The sequence below is a fragment of the Diabrotica virgifera genome, chromosome 5 (assembly GCF_917563875.1).
Source record: "Diabrotica virgifera virgifera chromosome 5, PGI_DIABVI_V3a".
NCBI lineage: Eukaryota > Metazoa > Arthropoda > Insecta > Coleoptera > Chrysomelidae > Diabrotica > Diabrotica virgifera.
Window position 1 is genome coordinate 212824898 of NC_065447.1, and position 26025 is coordinate 212850922.

At 31.2% G+C, this 26025-nt stretch overlaps 1 protein-coding gene across 5 annotated transcripts in view; it reads right to left on the reverse strand.

Moving 5' to 3' along the window:
* Nucleotides 1-26025, reverse strand: part of LOC126884602 (cyclic nucleotide-gated cation channel subunit A) — an 839335-nt gene that overhangs the window by 302374 nt on the left and 510936 nt on the right. For all 5 annotated transcript variants that reach the window (XM_050650604.1, XM_050650600.1, XM_050650603.1 and 2 more), the window contains one exon: nucleotides 12605-12773. In XM_050650604.1, coding sequence (XP_050506561.1) covers nucleotides 12605-12773 — 169 coding nt within the window. The remainder of the gene's footprint in view (nucleotides 1-12604; nucleotides 12774-26025) is intronic.

A 26025-nucleotide genomic window follows, 5' to 3' on the forward strand; every position in this document is an offset into this window, starting at 1 on the left:
CACAACCTTGAAGAGAGGCTGGTCTGGCCAATGTAGCAAGAGTTACACACGGTATATGTGTGTGTGTGTTCACAAAGAGGAGATGGCATTAGATAAATTTTTTGCCACAGATATTTGAAAGTTGAAGATTGAAGATGTCATATTAAATTTTTATTTTAAAATCTTTAAGAAATTGTATGATAATATCATTAATAGTTTTGGTATTGAAGCTTAGTAGATGTGAAATATTCAGCGGTAAACTTACATTCCGCTCCTGAAGTCTAGCAATTAGTGCTTTCGTATGGTTTTTATTAAGTTCACAATTAGAGATTATATGATTTAAATCTGCAGTAGAGTAGTTATCACATGAACAGAGAGAGTTGATACGCATTCCTATTTTAGCTAAATGTGCAGGAAAATTGCCATGGTTTAATCTTAAGCGACTTAAGGATGTGGGATAAAATCGAGTAACGTGATAATCAAATATATGTGGGATATTTTGCGGAAGTTGTGGGTGTATGTAAGTGTATGGATTCCTCGAACTTTGTACAAACTTAAGCCAAATAGTTTCCCATTTCTTTCTTAATTACACAGGGTATATGACTCTTAATACACAGGGTATATGACAAACATCATAAGTAAAGAGGCCAATGGAGCTTGAACTTAGAAAACAACTTTCTTACAGTTGGTAGTGAGCTTGTTGTTGATTTGTGGGAAGTACGGGAGAGAAGCATATTTTGTGGCTCATTCGCCCCATATCAATGTACAAATGTAAAATAATGTCAACGAGCATTGTTTTAGATAATAAAAAAATATTAATTCTTAAGTATTTACAAGAAAAAATTATGAATTTAATGGTTTAGCCGGTACAGAACCATGACGAAAAGAATAATAAACCCTGAATATTGCAATCGAAAAGTAATTTTGTCATTTTTATTAGTATTAATCGGAAAACCAAGATCAAAGTAAAAGTAAATTATTTTATATCATCAAAAAACCCTTATTTTGACGTGAGGCTTCATGTTAACGTCAGAGTAAGCTAGAAGAGCTCCTAAAATGAATCTGAGAAAATAATTTTTCGGTAGAACCGAGTTGTTGGTTGATGGTCACTTTTCTAATGAAAAGTAGAAAGTATTTTAGGCCAGGTAATGGCCCAGATTGTCTAATTGATGATGGATTGAGTTGGATGATGGAATATAATATTTAATCTCGATTATCGATTATTTAGAAACGGTGAATAAGAAAAAGTGCAAAAACTACCGTGGACTTTCTCTACTATGTACAGCATATAAAGTCCTCACGTATATTATAAACCAGCGGCTCTAACCACTAGCAGATAATATAATTGGAGAGTATCAGACGGGCTTCCGACGGGGAAGATCGACACTGGATCAAATATTTACAGTCAAGCAGATCTTCAGCAAATCATAGGAACACGACATTGATGTTCACGACGTGTTTGTAGACTTCAAACAGGCATACGACTCAGTCAAAAGGAACAGACTACTTAGACGCATTAAAGCCACAATGGATGAAACTCAGGCATATGTATGAATACAAAACCACCGGACAGACTTTTTCAAAATTTAGCAGGGAGATGGGCTCCTATTTAAGATAAGTATGCGGTTAGGCACTGGAGTATAAGGCACTGGAGTATGCGGTTAGGCAAATGCAAACTGAACGAGGAAACCTACTGGCCAACCGAACGGTTCAACTGGCCGCTTATGACGATGCTATTAATATTATTATGAGTAGCAAATCAACAGGAGCACAGGAAATATACGCAGGATACGGTTGGAAAGTTTACATACCTGGGAGTAGAAATATATGCCGACGGATCAGAAAATGGAGAAATACGTAAAATAATAACGCCGACAAACAGAGCTTATTTTGCCCTCTCCTATATATTTCGGTCTAAAAGTGTCCACCGAAATACAAAGATAAGAATCTATAAAACTGTAATTCGACCAATAGCATGCTGTATCAGTGAAGCATGGGTCCTGAAAGAAACATCCAAAAACAAACTCGACACATTCGAGAGGAAAGCACTGAGGAAAATAGGGACCAGGACCTGTGAGGGAAAACGGAATCTTCAGAAGTCGATACAACAGCTCTTTATCAACTTTATAAGGAATCACCCCTGTCAAACTTCATTAGAATACAAATATTGCAATGGGCCGGACATGTGATAAGAATGGGAGAAAAGAGGCTACCAAAAAGAGCACTGAACGCTAGAATGCAGGGAAAGAGACCGTTTGGAAAGCCAAGAAAGCGCTGGGAAGACATTGTAAACAGCGACGCACAAGCCCTTTTAGGAGTCCGCGTAGGGAGAAGAGCAGCTACAGGTAAACAAGAGTGGAGGCAAAAAATAAAGGAGTCCAAGGCTCAATTTGGGCTGCAGTGCCGTAGAAGAAGAAGATAAAGATGCTGGAAGAGCTCCTAAAATGAATTTGAAAAAAAATTTCCGGTAGAACCGAGCCGTTGGTTGATGGTCACTTTTAGCACTCCATACGAGCGTTAAAAATGCTACTTTAAGGCACTAGTGCTTTAAAATTTTTATGGCAGTTCGTATTGACTATAGGCAATTTTGATGTAATGTCAAAAAAATGTAAAAATGGAATGTCAGTCTAGTTCAAGTAAAAGTTTTTGTAGATATTGTCCTGTAATTACGTTTGTAGAAAAACTATTGTATGATATGCGTGTTAAAAAGTACATTTTTAAGGCACTCATGTGAATTGCAGAACTCGCTTCGCTCATTTTGCAAACTTTCACATGCGTGCCTTAAACGTGTATTTTTAACACGTATATCATAAATAACTATTCTAGTACCTAATAGTTATTAGTAAAAATGTTTTCATAATTATAACATTTTAAAATATTACCATATAATTTTAACAATAATTTTGTATACAAAAACAAACACATAGGGGAGTGCATATAGATTTCCACTTGGGAAAAAATCAAACAAGATAGAACTTTTTATAATTTCAGTAAGAAATGTTTAATAAACAACATATCAAAAAGTTCTACTCGAGAAGTGGGTGCTTCATTTTTTATTGGACAAATGAACTACGAAATTAGATGTTTTTTTAAATAACTCCGAAAATATAGATTTTAGAAAAAACTGACTTGATCATTGAAAAATTCAGAAAATTTTACAAAAAAAAACCTTATATAAAGAATTTTCTAAAATTAAAGCTGAATCTTCTATAATTTTTTATTTATAACGCTAAAGTCACCCTTCTCACAAACATTGGCGCACTGTAATCTAATGTACGACGAAGTGTACGGTTCAGTTATTTGTAATTCTTTAACTAATGGATCAAATGAAATTTTACAAATTGAACATGAAAGAAGAATAATTAAGCCATCTTAAAGTTATCACATAAAGAAACAAAATGCATGGGCATAAGTACGGTGTGGGCGGAAAGTGAGCCTTACATGAATTTTGTTTAAAAATGATTTAAAAATGTGCAACTAATACACTTTTCTTATAAAACTCTCAATTTTGCACAACTTACCTTTTAAGCATCTTACTAAGTGATGTTTCATTCAAAAAAATCTTAAAAATTTAATTCAAAACATATTACGTCTCAAAAAAACGTAATTTTTGAAATCTTCGTAGTTTTATATAATTACCACCATTTTAAGACGGTATTACTCAAGTTTGAACAGATCAATTACAGTTTTATAAGTGCTTTTTTAAAGCTTAGGATGTAATCTTTACAATGCACTTATTAATTATTTTACTTTAGATATGAAATAAACTATTTCTTTCTAAGAAAATTAAGAAAGATAACAAAAATGTAATACAAAAACCGAAAATTACCAGCTAAAAAAATGTTTATACAAAGTGATCAAAACTTTTTTCTGTAAAACTTACCTAAAATACATTTAATAATAAGCTTCAACAATAATAAATGTTTAGCAAAAAAATTTTTTTTTAGCTCTTATACAGCATGTCTGCGTAACTTGGAACCTATTGATAACTTTTTTATTATCAGTTTTACGAAAAAAAGTTATTCTTTATAATATACTCTGCATCGTATATAATCTAAGATGCAATCATCAAATATCAAATTTAATTAATGTTATACGAGGTATGTCAAAAAATATGAATTTCACTCAAGAGTAAAGTACCTTTAAATTTAGTCCAGTCGGGTTAGACGAATAACAGGCCTAACCTTGCATTAGAAGCTGCCCCAAATTTTATTTTTTTTAATCTTTAGGGGGGGTCAATCGTAGTGCAAATTTAAAATCTCGACTGAATTCCGCCATTGCGTTAGCCGCCATCTTGATTTTAATCGAGAACCGTTTTTGCTCAATATCTCCGCCATTTTCAACTTTTCGACAAAAAGTATAACAACCAAAATTGTTGAAAATGTAATTTTCTATCATTTCTTTTTGTACAATTTTTTCGTGCCATCGATATTTTCCGAGTTATAGCGAAAAATAGTGACAGTTATATATAAATAGAGCATAATTATGGAATTATCTTGTTTATTGTTAGTTTTACGACAAAAATGTTCCTATACAAAAATAGAGAGAATTGAATTATACACAATTTTAGTTTCTTTAATTTTTTTGCTAAAGTTAATATTTAAGGTAGTATGTATGCGTTAATGGCGCGAGCGTAAGACCTGATTGATTTTGTAGCAATTGTTTTTGATCAATATCTACGCCATTTTCAACTTAAATTGTTCCAAATATGATTTCCTACAATTTCTTTTCAACAATTTTTTTCATGCGGTTGATATTTTCCGAGTTAAGTGGGAAAATAGTAAAAAGTGGTGGGGGGAGCATAATTACTGAATTTAATCTTTTTTCCGAGCTGCCCCAAATTTTATAATTCTATCCTTTAGGGGAGATCAATAGTAGTGTAAATTTAAAATCTCGACTGAGTTCCGCGGTTGCATTAGCCGCCATATTGATTTTAAAGGAGAACCGTTGTTGCTTAATATCTCCGCCATTTTCAACTTTTCGACAAAAATGGTGGGAACTAAAATTGTTGGAAACGCAATTTCCTACAATTTCTTTTTCACAATTTTTTTATGCGATCAATATTCTCCGAGTTAAGGAGGAAAATAGTGAAAGGGGGGGGAAGCATAATTATTGAATTGTCTCATTTATTATTAACTTTACGACATAATTGTACATAAACAAAAATAAAGAGAATTATATTTTATACAATTTTTGAAACTTCCAATGAAACACCAACCAAACTAAGTACATAAAAGACATAAATAATAACTTATATGCATTAAGTTCACTTAATTTTATAAACTAGCGGGTTTTATTAGTTGAATTTGTCTGTCGATAATTAAATTTCATGCCAGCCAACATATTTTTATATTTCAACAATTTTTTTTTAAATTTTGGACCCCGTTGGGGGGAATTTTCCCATCCCCCTCCCCTCTTAGACCCGCCACTGGTTCTCTCGAAAAATTGTAGTAAATCGTAATTACAACAATTTCAGTCCTTACACTTTTTGTCGAAAAGTTGAAAATGGGGAAGATATTGAACAAAAACAATTGCGTTAAAATCAATCGGGGTCTTACGCTCGCGCTTTTATTGCATACGTACTACCTTAAATATTGATTTTATCAAAAAAATGAAGGAAATCAAAATTGTACAAAATTTAATTCTCTTCATTTGTGTATAGGTTAAAATTTGTTGTAAAAGTAATAATAAACTAGATAATTCAATAAATCAATAATTATGCCATAACTGTCACTGTTTTCCCCCATAAATCGGAAAATAGGGACCGCACGAAAAAAATTATAATAAACGAAATTATATAAAATCGCATTTTCAATAATTTCAGTTTTTATATTTTTTGTCGAAAAGTTGAAAATGGCGGAGATATTGAGCAAAAACAGTTCTCGTTTAAAATCAAGATGGTGGCTAACGCAACGGTCAAATTCAGTCGAGATTTTAAATTTATACTACTATTGACCGCCCCCTAAAAATTAGAAAAATAAAATTTGGGGCAGCTCCTAATGCAAGGTCAAATGGTATCCCGACTGGGCTAATTTCACAATATCGAAAATTGTTATTAACCTTCGTAAGGCGGTGCTTAGATTCTTACGTAAACGACGCCGACGGTGCGGGATGCATTTGCACCCCATTCGTATATCCATTGTTTTTCTTATGTGAACGTCGGGGAACTTGATTTGAAAGATAAATAGGACTTGCTTATTAAACTATGAAACATAATTTTACAAACAAAGCACTCATTTCTTCTTAAAAAAAATTATTATCATTGCATCACAAACACATAAAATTTTTCACAGAGTGAGCAACACAAAGTTTTTACACACAATACAGTTATGTCGGGACTTTCTGCCTTTTTCCGTGACATAAGTAACACCGACCTTGTTCCGTAGCTCTGTTAGTTCCAGGTGTAACATCAGAAACGTCCAATTCAGGATATGAAATTTTCATGTCATGCACCCTACATTCATTTTTCCAAAAAAAAAAAAACACTTAAACGAAAAGAGTTTTAAATGCTGTAATGGGTGGAGTGCGTTTAGAATTGAATTTATTGCGAATAAAAAAATGGACAAAAATAAAAAAAAATCATTAAAAAAGATAGGTGAGAAAAACGCGTTCTGGGGTGCAGCTGCACCCCGCACCGCCTTACGAAGGTTAAGAAAAGTTGTTTGGAATTAAAAAATTTGTTTTAGTGTTCAATTACATCCTTCTAATTAAAATATTCTGAATAATAAAGGCAATTCTCTTAAGAAAAATTCATGTTTTTTACATACCTCGTATAAAATTAAAAAGTTTAATATCTGATGGTTGTATCTTAGATTTTAGACCAGGTAGAGCATTTTACGAAGAACAATTTTTTTTCGTAAAAGTGATAATACAATAGTTATCATAATTTTAATAAAATAATGATAAGTATCCGTTTATTTATATCCCAATATAAATGAGTCAGATTTAATAAATTATTAGAAGAATTTTTTTTTACTTAGCAACAACATTTTTGTTTATTTTAATAGTATTTTGTATTTTGACAACGAAACCCGATTTGGGCTTCGAAACGTTAATAAATTCATTTTTTAGTAAAATTGTGGCTTATTTCCCATAGAAAATACTTAAGTATCCGTAATTTGAGAAAAAAGAAAAAATTGAATTTTTTTTGATTAGAATGATGTAATTGTATATTTAGACATAGTTTCTAATTTTAAGCAACTTCTCATAGTAGCATTTTTTGACATTCTGGAATATAAAGATACTTTACTCTTTAAACAAATTCATATTTTTGACATAACTCGTATAAAATTGATAAAATTTTATATCTGCTGGTTGAGTTTTAGATTCTTGACTATCCAGAGCATTTTATTAAGAATCACGTTTTTTCGTAAAATTGATAATAAAAAAGTTTTCCATGTGGTTGCTAGCTTCGCAGACACACTGTATGAGAGCTTCTGTATAAGAATTTTCAAATTGCAATGCCATATTCGGATTCAGCATAATCAAAAACAAAATAGAAACATATTTGATCAAAGTAAAATGATGAATTTAACGATATTTTTAAAATTATTTATACAAAACAATTGTTATTGTTTAAACAATTAATAAACAATTAGCGGCCAAATCTGCGAGTAGAACTTTTTACTTTAACATATATATAAACTAACAAAGAAAGTTTTAGAAAAATATAAGCTTGTTTGAATTTTTCCGAAACAATGCATGTTTTCGTCCTAATTGCACTCCCCTAACAGGGGTGACAAAAACACTTCAAAATTGGCTTGATATTAGGAAGGTTAAGAGTGATCGAATGTATTATGAGGGCACAAGAGAGCTTTTTTGTTCTAATATCACTTCGGTTGGATGCAGAACGCCCTTTGAGGGTTCGTCGGTTGTTATGTGCGGAGGAGTATCTGTTTCCATATCATGGTAAGTTTCATCCGTGGTAAATGTATTTCTATTATCTTTTTCTTCTTCTTAAAGTTCTCTCTCCTATCGGAGGTTGGATATCATAATGGCTCTGGTCACTTTGTTGGCTGCTGCTTTGAACAGTTGTAATGAACTACAGTTAAACCATTCTCTAAGGTTCCTCAGCCAGGAGATGCGTCTTCTTCCTATGCTTCTTCTTCCTTGGATCCGTCCTTGCATAATAACTCTCAGCAACTCATATTTTTCTCCTCTGGTAATGTGACCCAAATATTCTAGTTTTCTAGTTTTTATACTTTTCATAATTTCTAACTCCTTATTTAAACGTCGTAGCACTTCAACATTGGTAATCTTTTGAACCAAATGAATTTTCAATATTCTTCTGTAACACCACATTTCGAACGCTTCTATTTTTCTTATGTCTCTTCAATATCCAAGCTTCCATTCTGTATAGTAATGTAGAAAATATGTAGAATATTAGAGCCCTCAATCTGAGAGGCAAATGAAGGTCTTTGTTTGTAAGCAGTGTCTTATTTTTTATAAGTGCTTGCCTTGCAGTTTCAATTCAGACTTTAATTTCTTTGCTTTGGTCATTTTTGTCATCAACCCAGGTTTTCAGATATTTGTATGTCTCTACTTTCTTTATTTGGGTTTTCTCTATCATTAACCTTTCATTTCCATGTTGTGTTTTTGAGACAATCATAAATTTAGTCTTTTTCTTGTTTATTTTTAGTCCGTATCGAATGCAATAATCGTTAATTCTATTTAGCAATTCTTATAGTGATTCCAGGGTGTCTGCCATTATAACGGTGTCATTAGCGAATCTTATGTTATTTATGTTATGTTTATTACCTTTTCCAGGTGGATGCATATAGGTTTTTTTGGTAGATGGAGTTATGTCCTCACTCCATCGATAACTAGATAGATCTTGGTTAGTGTGTGATAATTTATAGTTTTCCACTAACTATATCTATGGGTTTTTAATACACTCGGACATACTTTTATTAACATACCGGCCTCTCAAATTTATGTTTATGTTAATTAAAAAATTTATGTAAGACAATATTTTAAAACAATTTTAACAAAGTTGGCAGTTGGCAAAGGCGCAGTCGATCGACAAGTTTAGTGCATTTGCGATCGACGGTTCGAGCCTCAGCCAGGTCATTAAATTAATAAAAGACCAACGCCGTAGTAGTAAATTCAATAGAATCTACGACTTGGTCTGGAATAACTGGCGTCTGATCGGCCTATGGAGGAGCGGTACAACAAGGGATAAGGGCTTGCGTCTTGGTGATACTCCTCCATAGATCCCTACCGAAGGGCGTTGACGCCTAAGAACGGTATATATACAGGGTGTTTCATTTGTAAACGGAAATATTTTAATGGTGAATAGAGGTCACCGAGGCGATTCTAGATATACTACATGTTTTGCCCTACCAGCTTTTAGAACCGAGATACATAGTGCTTTATCGATTTTGCCCATTTTTTCCTAAGCCATATGTTTAGAACCACCCTGTATATTTTTTTGAAGTTATGCTTCTTTACGCGCGATATGAGGGTGAATTTTAATAAGATTAAAACCTTTGATCCCGCATTAGTCTTTGTTTACATTACTTTGTTTAGTCGCATTACAACTTTGTTCTGATTGGATGTTCAAATGACATGACAAAAATTATCCAATATGGCAGCTGTGGCACAGCTGTGGGACTGTGGTTTGGTTATGTATGGTTGTTGCGTTTTAAAATTTGTAGGAAGAGAAACAACAATTAAAAAGTTAGTTAATGGTTATACTGCCTTTTTAAATAGTTTTCATATTATATTTTTGGACTTATTAACATAGAAGAGATGATTGTTGCATGCCAATGTGAAAGCCCATCAAACTGTGACTAGTATGAGTGCCGCAAAATTACTGATAAAAAACCTATTAGCTCGAAGGCGTAGAGAACTGTGGATAACAACAATCAACCGGGACGATCTACGATCTCGCTTATTCAAAGCAAGAATCTTACACTGGTAAGTGTTTTAAAAATAGTTGATCAAAGTTTGTTATGATATTTGAACATAGCCACTTTGCACAATGCAAGTGATTGCGAAATTTATTAGTCGTTATACGGGCTCTGACTGGGTGTTGAAATGATCTGTCAATAATAAATAATTGTTCAATATGAAGGTAAACAAATGTATAATATATTAGTTTTATTGTTGTGAGGACAGAAACAAAAAAGTTTATAATTGTAGTGATTTTTAAATAGTTTTTAAAGCAACAGGTACGTAATAATTGTAAATGTATCATAGGTACCTACCTATTTGTACCTAGCAAAATACATAGTATGTAATACTTTTATTTACATAATTTGATTACCATCAAAATTTCTATCAATATTCACCTAATATATTGTTTTCTTACTCTATGTTTTGTTGTATTTTTTCAATTCTAAATCATTTCAATTCAAAATCAAAATAATTTGATTTACATAATTCAAAAATGTCAAAAGTTTAATCCGTTTAGTTAGTCGATTTTCGCACATAATGACACACTGTCGGCGAAGCGTTTAATGCGAGTGAACCCCAATACAACGCCAATACCAGCCGCGCTGGTAAGTTGGTTCGAATCCCAATAGAAACTTTTATTTTTTTATTTTTTTTTTATACATTTTATGATTGTAAGTATATTTATTATATAATTTTATTGTCAGGAAATACGTATTTAGTTAAAAAATTTTCCGACAATTAATGTTCAGAAATCATTTGTGGCATTTTTAATGTGTTTGTGTGTGTTTTATACTTTTATTATTTTAATTTTTGGCACTGTTTTAATAAAAATGTTTGAGAAGTAGTAAGTATAAATTCGTTTAATATTTAAATAAAATATAAATAAAAAGTATATTAATTTCGTTTATAATCATATAATCATATAATAGAAGTATAACTTCTTACGTGCGTACAAAGTACACACACATTCTTTTTTTATATTTGGGACACATATGTCGCATTCAAAACACAAACTACCGACATACTAACCACAAGAAAAATCCAGGTACGGATGAACAGAAAATTATAAAGTAATTGTGACCTTAAAACAACACCCTGATTATTGAAATTTTGAAAATCTGTTTGCATACTTAAAATAGAGCACAAAAAACTAAGTTTAATGGTTCGCTTCAATTTTTCGGCCAGACAATTTTATGACTTTAATTTTGAAATTATATTGAATTTTTTAAGAACTCTTGCCGGTATTATTGTATGCCGGTAAAAAAGCAGGTATTATTAACTTTTAATTATCAATTATTAAAGTTAATGAATCAATACTCATTTTAAAACTAATCAGTACTTAGTTACCACGTTGGAACAACCTAATTACTAATGGCAAGAGAAATCCAGGACCGGATTTACAATAAATATAAAGTAATTGTGACCTTGAAACAACACCCTGTATATTGAAATTTTGAAAATTTGTTTTCGTATTTTAAAAGAGCATAAAAACTGTGGTAAAAGGTGCATGTATATTTATTAATTCTGTCAAGGTTACAAGAAGCTGCCAGAAAAATTTAGAACAATCCCAATGTAATTTGAAAATCGATTCGAAAACTGTTAAACGAGCAAGGAAATATCGAACTAAATGGCGGATATTTTGAGCAACTGTTGTAGTTCAAATATTCTTAATTTATGTTAAATGGTTGAATTGTTTAAATGATTTTTTTCATTAGATATAGTTAGCTGTTTTTTTTAATTCTTTACTAAAACATTAAAATATCTCAATTCTCGCAATTATAATTTTTAATAACGTGCATACAGTTACAAATCCAGAGAATCCATGAAGCCAGCGGAGTAAATAAGTATTAAGCATTTTTAAAATAAGTACTGATTCATTAACATTAAATTATTAAAAGTTAATAATACCTGATTTTTAATCTCAGGAGTTCTTTAAAAGCTCAAATATAATTTCAAAATTGATGTAATTAAATCATCTGCGCAAAAATTTGAAATGCACCTTTAAACGCAGTTTTTATGCTCTTTTAAAATACGCAAAAGATTTTCAAAATTTCAATATATAGGGTGTTGGTTCAATGTCACAATTACTTTATATTTTTTTGTTAAACCGGACCTGGATTTTTCTTTTTATTAGTAATTTGGTCGATCCAATGTGGCAAATAAGTATTGACTATTTTTAAAATGAGTATTTATTCATTAACTTTCATAATTTATAATTATTAAAAGTTAATAATACCTGCTTTTTAATGTCAGAGTTCTTAAAAAATTTAATGTAATTTCAAAAGTAAAGTCATAAAATTGTCTGGCCGAAAAATTGGAGCGAACCATTAAACTTAGTTTTTTGTGCTCTTATCAAATATGTAAAGAGATTTTCAAAATTTCAATATACAGGGTGTTGTTTTAAGGTCACAATTATTTTATATTTTTTTGTTAATCCGGACCTGGATTTTTCTAGTGATTAGTATGTCGGTCGTTTGGGTTTTGAATGAGACTTATGTGTACCAAATATCAAAAAAATATACAGGGTGGTTCTAAAGTTATGGTTTAGAAAAAATGAGCAAAATCTATAAAACACCCTATAACTCGGTTATAAAAATGGGTAGGGCAAAAAATGTAGTATATCTAGAACCGCCTCGATAACCTCTATTCACCATTAAATTATTTCCGTTTCCCAATGAAACACCCTGTATAAATTATAATTACTTATAAAATAGAGGCAGTAACTCACCTTCGTGTGCGTGCACCAAGGCGTCGATAATGTATATAGCATCACAGAGGTAGTCTAAAGTCCACCATAAAGGGGTGATTTCGGCTTTGTTATTTAGTTCCCAAAACACTGCCCTTCCTAGGACGAATATAACGTTGTATAGGACTGCCAATGATACCACCATGAGCCACTGTAACAGAATTAGTTGTTTAATAATCAGATCTACATCTTGTAATGCTGCTTTTTTATTGAATGGTCAGCTTTTATTGATCGCACTAGTAAATAATACTAATAGTTTGGTTTTTAAGTATACATGATTACAGTTTTAAGGTGGATCAGGAGGTTTCAGAGAAGCTGAATATCGATATAATGGGTGTTCAATCTCAAATTAATCCCTTAATTTGTAATCTCACATTATTTTTAACTTCCTAAACTTTTATAGTTTCACCGTGTATAATTGAAACATTGGGAAACATATCTAGTAACATATTAATATTATTAATAATTAGAGTCCATTCAACCTGCAAACCTGCAAAATTAATGGTAGGGATTTTTGCAGTAACTCGAGCTCGTCAGATTATCATATGGGGAGAATCCTGGTACCCTGTAGATGTACCTCTATTGACTCTAAACACAGGGGAGTTTGTTAGGGGGGGGGGGGGGCGAAAAAGAAAATGTATCCTTAGAAAAACTCGAAATCATCAGATTAAGATAAGATAAGTTAAGTACATGCAAAACAGAACAGTGTACATTTCGAAAATCTGACGATTTGGGCGGGGCGCCCGGGCCTAAGGAAATGGGTGAGTCACAAAGTTTTTCAAGAAAAAAGCGAATATTTCGCGAAATGAACGATAGATCTAAAATCTAAAAAATACGTGCTCAATATTTGTCAAAAATCTATCGAATGATACCAAACACGATTCCCCACGGGTAGGGGTGGGGAGTAAATTTTAAATTTTAAATACGAATGCCTCGGTATTAAGCAAAATGAACTTCAGATCGAAAAATTGAAAAATACACCTATTCAATATGTTTGAAAAATCTATCGAATGGCACCAAACACGACCCCCCACTGAGATGGAGTGGGGGTTACTTTAAAATTTTAAATAGGAGCCCCCTTTTTATTGCAGATTCGGATTCCTTACGTAAAAATAAGTCGCTTTTATTTGAAACATTTTTTCGAATTATGCATAAATGGCGCTATAATCGGAAAAAACCATTGTTGAAAATGGAAAATTAAATTAAACCCACTAAAATGGAAAACTTTACTTAACTTTTTTTGGTTTTAGAACCTACTCTTCACTACCCAATAAGTCCCTAGAGCGCTCAAGTGACTGTACATTTAGCATACTTTGCTCCCCTACCATTATATGGGAAAAGAACATCGATAAAAGAGAAACAAAAATACGTCGATTAGCATGATTGACAAATATCAGACAGTACACTAGATATGATAAATACCGAATCTCAATACACCACTGAAAAAACCTTATCTCTCTGTTATTACCTTAGAGAGTAAGACGTTAGATTATTAGATGAAGAAAATCATTTACTTGGAATATAAAATGAGATAAAAAATCCTAATCGTAAATATGTATTAAACCGCTCGTAAAACAGATAATCTAATTTAAATTTTTCAAAAAAACTTGTGACGTGTTAAATTTCGTTGATAAGTCTATGCAGGACGCAAAGTAATTAATTTCTTTGAGTGACAGCGCTACAAAACTGTTGTTCGCTGACGTAACTCTGCCATCACCATAACAAAAAGTATTTTCAATAAATAATTCCTCAGTATTTTGTTTGAGAACTTTAATAACATGTGGATGATATTGAGAATGAGCATATGGGATTAAACAATTTAAATGATGTTTATGAGAAATATAGTTCAGACTTTAGTGCAGGAATATAATAAAAGAAAATAATTGAAATTAAAATTGAACTGTTAATAAAATATAATATAATAAAAATTTATAAACATTTTCAATTTCTTTGCAACACGAAAATGCAGCAGCTGCATAATGCTCTGGTTAAATCAGAGAGTGCAAGAAGAGTCTATACCGGTTTCGGAGGTCTTTTCCCTCTCATCAGTAGTCCCATATCCTCCTCCGATTTAACCAGAGCATTATGCAACTGCTGCATTTTCGTGTTGCAAAAAAATTGAAAATGTTTATACATTTTTAATTCATTTACTCTTTTGGAGAAGTATTAAGGAATCTTTCTTGTTGGAACTTTTACCACGCTGAGCAGATGAGTTGTGAATTATTTAAAATCCTCTGATCTTAATTTCCTCGGCATCCTGTATGATTTATAAATTTTGAAAATCTCAGGAGGTGTAACCAAAGAAAGTATTCCACCTCTTGTCAATCTGATGGTATGGGAACGATATTTATTGTCGTTTTCTGTGATACTTCGATTGATAACTTACTTTATAATATAATATTTTATTATACAGCGTGTCTACTTAAGTTGGAAACATATGGGAAACTTTTTATTATTAATTTTACGAAAAAAGTTATTCTTCATAAAAAGTTCCGCATGCTCTAGAACCTAAGCATCATATATCACATTTTATCACTATTATACGAGGTATGTCAAAAAATAAGAATTTCGTTTGAGGGTAAATTACCTTTATTTCTCTGAATATCGAAAATTCTAATAAGGAAAAATTGTTTGGAATTGAAAACCAAGATAAAATATGCAATTACATACTTCTAATTGAAAAATTTTTTCCCACATTTATGGATATTAACTTCATTTTTATTTATTACACATATTATAACTCTTTTATTATTAATTTAACGAAAAAAAGTTATTCTTCATAAAAAGTTCTGCATGGTCTAAAACCTAAGATGCAACCATCAGATATCACATTTTATTAATTTTATACGAGGTATGTCACAAAATACGAATTTCCCTCAGGAGTAAAGTACCTTTATTTTTAATAATATTGAAAATTGTTATTAAAAAAGTTGTTTAGAATTAAAAACTATGTTTCAATATGCAATTATATCCTTCTAATTGAAATATTGTAAAATATAAAGGTAGGTACTATACTCATGAGCAAAATTCATATTTTTTGACACACCTCGTATGAAATTAATAAAAGTTGATATATCATAGTTGTATCTTAGATTTTAGAACATGCAGAGCTTTTTATGAAGAATAACTTTTTTTCGTAAAATGAATAATAAAAGAGTTATCATATTTGTAATAAATAAAAATGATGTTGGGTATTCATAAACAGAAAAATTTGTAAAATATTTTTGTTTCAATTAGAAGCTTGTAATTGCATATTTGATCTTGGTTTTTAATTCCAAACAACTTCTGATAATAATTCATTCGATATTCAGAGAAATAAAGGTACTTTACCCTTGAACGAAATTCATATTTTTTGACATACCTCGTACAATATTGATAAAATTTTATATATGATGATTAAATATTAGGTTTTAGAGCAAGCAGCACTTTTTATGAAGAATAACTTTTTTTCGTAAAATCAATAGGTAATAAAAAAGTTTCCCATATGTTTCCAACTTAAGTAGACACGATGTATAATGAAAATAAAAAAAATATAACGAAAAATAACAGAAGCACAAATCGGTACAAGTAAATTAAGGAACCCACTTATAAGAGAATCAATAATCGATTAATGAACGTTAAAGAACAAATTCTGCAAAATACTTCAACGGATATAAAAGGGTTATTACAGAAATTGACAAAAGTCAAAAAGAAATGCTGACACTAACCAGATGCAAAAAGAAACAATAGATGAGGGAGAAAATTTTAGATTTATTGGAAGAAAGACGTCAACATAAAAACAAAGAAAATCAGATATACAAAAAGTAGAAGAATACCAGAAACGACATTATTGTTTTAACACACACAATAAAATAATTAAGTAATTCAACAATTCAACAAAAAACAAAGAAAATAATCAACAAGAGAAGAAGAAAACTGGGAATACTCAAATATAAAAATGAGAAAATATTGTTGAATACGAATAAAAAATGAAAGAGATTAACAACATACATCAATGGCTTATTAAAAGACAATAGAACAGAACAGATGGAAGAAGAAGTAGAAGAGGATGTGGTATTAAAGGTATTAAGAGAGAAAATTAAAATGGCTTTAATAAAAGCAAAAATGGCAAAGTAGTATATGGTATGTCTACCAAATCCGAGTATAAAACTTAAAATGCACAAATGATAAAATCTTAGATATTAGAGGAGACTTGTTTAATACAATATACAAACAGAACAACTTCTTCTTCTTCCTCTTTATAAGCAATTCTGCTTGTTCATGGGCGGATTGATACCTCTATGGAAGGTTGTCACTCCATCTTTTGCGCGGTCGACCGATACTTTTTCTACCGATTGGTGATTTATCTCTTGATATTTTGACACGTCTCTCCCCCATTCTGGATATGTGGTTATTCCATTCTTTTTTCTATTTAGTGTCCATTCGTTTATACACTGTACGTTACATTGTCTTCCAGGCCAGCCACCAAGGGGGGTCAGGGAGGGTCCGACGACCCCCCGTGGATAATTAGAGCTTAAGATAAAACAAGGTTATTGATAAAGATCAAGATCCAAGGAGATTACAGTTTTTATTTACCGATGAATCTTTTTTTGTATCTATGATTATTAAAATATAAATTGTTCTAGTTATTTCATTCATTTCTAGAATTGAAAAGCGACTTAGGGTCGATTTCTCATACCTGCGTTAATCTATGGTTCAGTTGAACCAGGTTCACCCGTGATCTGTGGTTTTGTTTGAAATGCATTTCTCATTGCGCGTTCATGTCAGCGCTCATTCTACAGCTTTCGAGAAATGCCAATAGATGGCAAAAGGTAAAAAACTGTCGCCATTTTGAACTACCATTTTTATGCTGTTTTTGAATAAAGTTAAATTTAAGTATTTATAGTCAACTAGTCATTTTAATAATTATAAATAAATATTATAAAAACAAAAATAATGTTATCGTTTATCGTTAGGCTTAATATAATAAAATAGGATATATTTATATTATGACAGCGTTTCGTGTTAATACAAGGCATGCGTAGTCCATGGAATCATCTGAACTGAGTTCTGAAATCTTTGAACGGCCGAATTCCACCGTTCAAGCATCGTTCAAGTTTAAACTGCCATCGGTTGAACGTGAATTGAGAAAGACGATTTTGACTTTAAACTGACGTTTACTAGAAGTTCAGGTTAAACTGGAGTTGAACTCGATATGAGAAATTGGCCCTTAAAGATTTTGACCCTCCCTAAATTTTTTTCTGGCAGCGGCCCTGTTGTCTTTTAATGTCTTTATTCTTTTTTCGATCTCTCAACGTATTTCCTGTAATTCTTCTCAGTACTGTTATCTCTGCCATTTCCCGTAGTCTTAGTGTTGTGGCTGTATCGAGTCTTGTTTCTGATGCATATGTCATTATTGGCTTTACACTGGCTTTATAAATTCTTGACTTCATCTGTGTGTTAATATGTCGGTTTCGCCATAACTATAGTGTTATTAAGGCATCCTGCGAGTCTATTTGCTTTTTGTACTTGATTTCTTACTTCTTTGTCCAGGTCTCCGTAACTTGACAATGTAATATCAAGGCATTTGCTTCCATTACTTGTTCAATACTGATACCATCAATTTCTATTTTACATCTGATTGGTTCTTTACTCATTACTATTGTTTTAGTTTTCTGAGACGAAATTATCATATGTATTGAATTCTTTTTGTCGTCTGCGTAGCAGAGTATTTTTACTTCTTTATTTCCCATTCTGTATCTTCTTCCTTTGTTAACGCTTTTGATAATTTCATCCATAGTTAAATTGAAGAACATAGGGCTCAATGAGTCTCTCTGTCTTATTCCGCTGCCTATATCTATAGGTTCTGTAAGTTGTCCATCTATTCTGACTTCCATTTTGTTGTTTTGGTAGATATTTTCAATAGTTTTTATGGTATCTATACAGGACATAATATACCGAAACAATGGTTGCCCCCCAACTTTTGCCCTATCCCTGAAAATTTAAATAATAGTGCAGTGCATCTAGAACAATATCATTAATATGTCATGTTCTCAAATGAAGAGTACAGGGGAAAAACAAGGAATGTCACTTTTTCATTATTTTGGCTTTTCTCGCCATGTGGTAGCAAAAACTGAGTACTATCGACTAGGCTATCAATTCAGGACAATAAACAAAAAGATCAGTCTATATCAATTTTCTAAGCATTTGTATCCAGTCGAAGGACCAGGATTGTGCGCACGCCACTGGACAAAAATAAGGAATTGTAGCAGCTTTTTGGAACATTATTAAATTAATAAGTTAGTATAGATTCATATTATATCAAGATTATAGAATCAGAATTGCTAGAATTCTACTAAGAAACTCCTAAGTAGTTTTTAGGAATCATAAGAATTAAACGTTTATTGGTGTTTATCTCAATATGTCATTGTATAAAATGCGACATTCCTTGTTTTTCCCCTGTACTCTTCAAATTATTATTGAAAAGATTACAGTATCGTATAAATAACAAACTGGAAGAAGAAATAGATTAGTCAGTTTGGGTTCAGAAGCAGAACCGGAACTAAGTCAGAAACGGACTAGGAACCAGGGAGGTGCATGGATATATATGTGGATGTGCATGTTTGTTACGTTGATTTTGAAAAAGCCTTTGATAAAGTAAGACATGAAATATGTCTTAATGAAAAATGAGGCTTTAATCTCACATAATTATATGGTAGAAAGGATTTTGATTATATACGACATGAAAAATTAGTCCAAGTTCTAAAGACAAAAACATAGATAAAAGGGACTTAAGAATAATGACACACCTTTACTGGAATCAAAGAGAACAAATTATAATAATATAACCAACCCAGTTCAGACATTGAAATCAGGAGAGGAGTTATGCAGGAATATAAAAAGACTAGGTAAATATATGATAATAACAATAACAAAAGAAACAAATATGTATATACAAACGAACATACTAGTGCAGCCACTGAAGGTGGATATGAGCTATTACCTCCGATTTCGTTGAACCTCCATCGATTTGCATGAAAATTGGTGAGTGGTTAGAGGATAACTCGAGGAACAAAAGTGACATGCTGCCAACTTGCGCTTTTACCCTTGGGGTGGATGCCACCCCTTCTCAGGTGTGAAAATTATTTTACTAAAAATAAGCCATAATTCGATAGAGGGACAAATTCTAACCAAAATTTGTTATATAGAGTTATTAAATTACATTGAAACTTTTTGAGTTATTAAAGATCAAAAATTTTAATTTTTCGTGACTAAAATGCATGTTTTTCTCAAACAACAATAAGCTTATTAAACATTATTTGTCAAAATACTTAGAAATATCCATCAAATGAGCCCTGAATCAAGTTGATAGCATTCAAATTTATGCTACAAAAATTTTTCAAAATTTATCTTTTAAAAAATTTTCAAAAAAATCTTACTGTTTTTTAATAACTCCGTTAATTTTTACGATATCAGGTTCACCTACCATTTGAAACATAATTTCAAAGGCTATTTAACCACGCTGAAGTTAATTTTTAAACCTCTTACTTTTTTAACACGTTGACGGACAGTGCGTCAAAAGTATAAGCAAGTGTTGTGACACTATTTTGTACTTTGCAAAGTAGATTAGGGAAATTGCTGAATTTCTTTTAGCGCTTATAGTTTATGGAAACAATGAGTTTTTTAACATTTTTTGTAAACATGTCGCCGAGGATCATGGACATCGTGTCACATTTAATATGCATCTGTATAATGTAATATGACATTTTTTTTTCAAAACTCGTTATTTTAAAAATGTCGTCTATAGACGTTGTGTCACATTACATCAATGGAACTTGGACGTCTATAGACGTTCAGTCCGTCAACGTGTTTAAAAATAAAAGGTTAAATGGTCCCGGTTACATGGATCTCGCAGCCAAATTTAAGCTTTAAACGTTTCTATCTCGGTGATCTTTTACCCAACAGAAATAGTAAGGAAGGTAAAATATTTAACACGGGAAAACTAAAATTTGGTTATACATATGTATGTAATTTTTTACGTATAATGAATATTTTTGGAGTTATCAAAATAAAATGGAAACTACGATAATTTTAAAAATTCTGATTTTTAAAATTAAATATTTTTTCAATAATTCTTAATTTTTGTCAAAATTGTTTAAATCATTACTTATGCTAATATAAAGAAAATATTGTAAGAATTACTATAAATTTTAATTTTTGTGGAAATGGCGTATGTTTTATTTTTCATTTTTCCTAAAAAAATAAAAAGGGTTCTCTTATTTTCATCATAACTTGCTTAATTTTGATGCTAGTAACTTCTCCTGGAGCTCATTTGATAGGTATTTGACAAGTGCTTAGCAGGTATATTTTATAAAGTGCATCGTTTTACCGTTATTTAAGCTTGATTACTTAGATTTGAGTACTCGTCTAAAAAAATATAGATTCAATTACCCGTAACTCACTTTGAATTAACATTAGTTTAGTTCTTTAAGTAAGGAGTGTATTCAGTTTTTTATTATCTTTGATTTTGGTAATTATAACTTTTTTGTAAAAGCTTATAATTTTTGAGTTATACGTGAAAACAACTTTAAAATATGCATTTGTTTACGAAAAAATAAAATCTTTAATCTTTAAAGATCTTTTTTGAATTAATAATTCAAAATGTTTTGATTTATATTAATAACTTTATATAACAAATTTTGCTTAGAATTTGTCCCTCCATCGATTTATGGTTTTATTTTCAATAAAATAATTTTCACCCACTAGAAGGGGTGGTATCCACCCCAGGGTAAAAGCGCAAGTTGACATCACGTCACCTTTATTCCTTGAGGTATCCTCTAACTGCTAACTACTCACCAATTTTCATGAAAATCGAACCTTCAGTGACTGCGCTATAAATTTTGGAGATTTACAAATAGAAGGGGTTGATAAATAAAAATATCTGGAAACCAGTATTTCAGAAATTAATGATCAAACAACATAAATAAGGGTACATTACTCCTATATTCGTTGTATCGAAAAATGATAAGCAGAAATGAGTTATTCCACAATTTTTGTTTATATTTCTATGATTATTTCATTCATAGGAGATTATAACCAATAGAAAGCTACATAAATCTAAATTAAATTGATAATTTTTGATAATTTCCCATCGTCAAATATATTACGTCAGATGCCCTTCGTTGCTACGAAAAAATACATTCAGTGACATTAATGACAATTAATGTTTTAAAATTTATAAAAGTGATGACTTTAAACCGTAAAATATTTATAACAACTGCGTATTTAATTGTACTAATTTGTACTTACATAAATAAATTACAATAAAATTTTGGTTTTGCACAGATTTATTCATGAAATAATCGCAAAAAATTGCACTCGATCTCTAAAATTATTATCGAATTTTTGCCCTCGTGACACTTCCAACTGTCAAAGTGTCACTCGGGAAAAATTCGATAATTTTAGAGCTCTTGTGCAATTACTACTAGAAAACCTATAAAATTATTATATTTTTTTTAATTGAAGGTAATAAGAGATCAGAATTAAATTATATTAAATTCCAAAATTTTGTTTTTAAATCTTGTACTAAAAATATTAAAGTTTTTATCACACTATTTTACACATTTCAAGACCTCATGGCTTAACCCGTTGTTGCATAACACCATCCAATTATATAACGGAAGAAAATTTCATCACAGCAGCGTCCATAAAATTCAAGGTATTTCATAGCTTTCCGTAACATACCGATATTCTGTACTATGAAGCAAAATAATCTAAGTTTGTTTTGTTTTGTTATAGTAGAAAATATATCTTTTATGTTAAGTTATTATTTTATGAAAGCATATTAGGTATATGCTTAGAAAACTAAAAAAAAAGATATCAAAAATAGGGATTAAACATAAATTTAGAAAAAACAAAATACCTCTCTATTGGCGCTGAAGCAGAACAAATCGATATCGACGACAATAAAAAACAAATAAATCCATGTGATGAATATAAATTCTGGGCGTTATCTTCGATCATAGTGGAAAAGACTAACGAGAAATAGAACATTAAATCATATTAGCACGAAGAGTTATAGCATGCCTAGGTGGAGTTCTTTGGAGTAAAGACATGAGAAAATGGTTAAAACTAGCCTACTCTATGGATCAGACATGAAGAATAACCGAGAAATATAAGAAAAACGTCGAAGCCATGGAAATGAATGCCATCAGAAGATCTACGAAAGTATCAAGAACCGAAAGAATAGGGAATGAAGTTCAAGAATAAAACAACAAATGGTTATGGATACCACTCTATTTAAGAATATTGAGAGAAAACAGCTCATATGGCATGGGCATGTGAACCGAATGGGTGACGAACGATTGCCTAAAACAACTATGATATGGCAACCCCCAGAGAAGAAAAAACGAAGAAGACCACCACAAAGCGGGAATCTGGGAGTTGGGTTAGGAAAGCGATTAGCACTAGAAATCTAAATGAAGATCTAACTCAGGACAGAATACAGTGACGTTTGGGAATCGAACAACGTCTTGGGACGTTATGAAAGCGAATATATGTATATTATTTATGGATAGGTATATATTACAGAGTGGACCAAAAGTTTAGAAGCAACTAATTATCCCCTAAATGCATAGTCCAACTTATAAAAAAAAAACAGGAATATACCTATTTTGCAATAAGAAGATTTAAATCTGATGTTTGTAACGTTGTCAGATTTACCATTTTTCTGATATCATAGGTCATTTTGGTTAAAAAAAAAAACAGTTAGACAGGAATGCGTTCTGTCACCTTCCCTGTTAATAGTAATAATATATTGGATAATGAAGCAGATCGAAAATAAAAGAACAGGACTACAATGGGGATTAGTTAACAAATTAGAGGACCAATCAAATAAAAAACACATGCAAAATAAAACGACCATATTAAGCGATAGCAAAATTTGTTGGAATGGAAATATACGCTAGGAAAGCGAAAATAATCTCAAGCAAAAAAAAACAATGACAGATGTATATTGTTATATTTCTATTTGATATAAAAATTAAAATTTAATAATGATAAACAAAATTCAATTTAATATAAAATATTTTCAATTTTCTCAACCACGGGCATATAAATTTAAAACAACCTGTATACAACAAATTGTTATATGTAATTTTAAGAAGTGATTAGAATAAGCGTACGAAACTCGGAACAATGTGCTTAGATAAACAAAGTGAATGACGCGTACCATTATCGTTCTTCTCGGAAGGTCGATCATTAGCCTATGCTAAATAAAACTCAGTGAAATAGATGATAGTTCATTATCGTTTTTCGCGGAAGGTTTCGATCATTAGCCTATGCTAAATAAGACTCATTTGAAAGAGAGAATAGGTCATTAAAATTTGTAAATAGTTAGAAAGTATTTTAGAATGGGAATTAAATATTTTCTTTTGAAATCCATTAAGCATATTTAGAAAGATTAAAAATTGGTTTTGAGGAATATTACGAATGAGAGTTGGTGGTGGAAGATTGATTTGTGAATCTGGAAGGGATATTTAGAAAGTAGGGGAATGAATGACAAAGTGAGATCAGAATGTTTTGAGCTGTCGAGAAGTGAAGTCGAGTAGTAGACGGTAGTGTACGGAGAGTGAGAAAGCCGGTAGTTCCGTGAGTGTGGAGTATCTATCGTGGAACGAGAAGTAGGCCAGGTCGAGAGTAAAAGAACCTCCTTGAGCCAAGAGTGTCCCGGTAGCTGATAGCAGTTTCGAAAAAGGTAGAACACAGCATCACGACCGAAGCAGGAACGAGAGCTATTCGAGCTAGTTTTTCAAAGGAGTACATTACTGGAAGCCAGGACGAGGTTTGATCGCAGGCAAGGATAGCAGGAACGGGCTTTGTGTGAGGACATTTTCAGTTCACCAGGAAAAGGTCAGTCTCATTTGTTTGGACATGAATGTATGGGTTTTTCGTATTAAATTCCACATAAAAATTAAATAACATAATCAATAATATCAGAAAAGCTTCATCAAACTTAAATAGAGTTGTTGCTAATAACTCCTAATAGTTAAATGTTAATAAAAACTTTCAATTGAAAACCAAAAGGAAATAAGATTCCCATTTGTAAATGTTATGTTTAAGAATAATAAGAAATAGCAAATATTAAGCATTGATTGCCTTTTAAATAAAATAAAAAATATTTTGATTATAATTGTAACCCATATGTGTATATTTTTTTACTCTTTTCTTTTCTATCCCGATTAGGAACCATTAAGAAATATTTAGAAGCCACGGAAGTAAGTAATTAATTTATAATTCGCCCTGAGATTGAAAACATATTGATATGTGATCTGGTTAATTAATTAGATTAGTATTAATACATTGATTAAATTAAGTAACATATAAGAATATTATCTCATATCAATAATAAAGATCACATCAACTGTCGTCCAACGTGGAAAGCATTGTAAAGTATTTCTAGTGGCAAATTTGAAGGATAGAAAGAGTAAAGCCGGTATTTGAAAATTTATATGCCTGTGGTAAAAAGTGAGATACTTACATTTGATAACATAAAATTTTAGATCTCTTTAGGTACAAATTTTACATAACTGATTTAATATTTTATTTTTACGATATTTACATTTGATATATTTATTGACAATTTATAATATTTGGGTAAAAAAAAAAGTCGTCTTGGTAACATACTAGTAAAATTTCATATTTGGCGGGGATAATACTTCTTGAAAACAAATGTCTGTGACAAGAAGCCAAAGCAAGGACAACAAAAAACAAAAAGAACATTCAGACCAAGAAGATATTTTAGACACGACAATCATGGCATCAGAACAGCAAGAATTATCAGGAATAGATAAACTATTACAACTGATGCAACTCCAGTCACAAAAACTGGATGACAATCAACGAAAAGTGGATCGAAAAATGGATGAAACACAACAAAAATTGGATCAGAAAATGGATAAAGTGGAGAAAAAAATGGATGACAATCAACAGGAAACAAAACAAGCGATAGAAGAGAACAATAAGAAAATAGAGGAACGCATAGAAAAGTATGAAATGAAAATTAAAGATCACATGCAAAAACAAGAAATGAGAATGAAGGACCACATGAAAGAACAAGAAATGAAAATTCAAAATAAAATAAAGGAGTTAATGAATTGCCAGAAAAAAGAAATAGAAAATTTGAAAAACAAGTTTGAAAACGCTATTAAAGCAGACAGAGAAGAAGTGGAAAGAAAGATTGCGGAAATCAATATTCAACAAAATGTCGGAGAAAGAAGAGAAATGGTTATACATAGCATAGATGACGTGAAGATAAGGTTTGGCGGGGATGTAAGAAGATTACACCCAGTGCCGTTCATAAATAGCCTGAAAAAGAAAATACAGCACATCGGAAATTTCGAAACAGCAAAAGAAACTATCAGAAA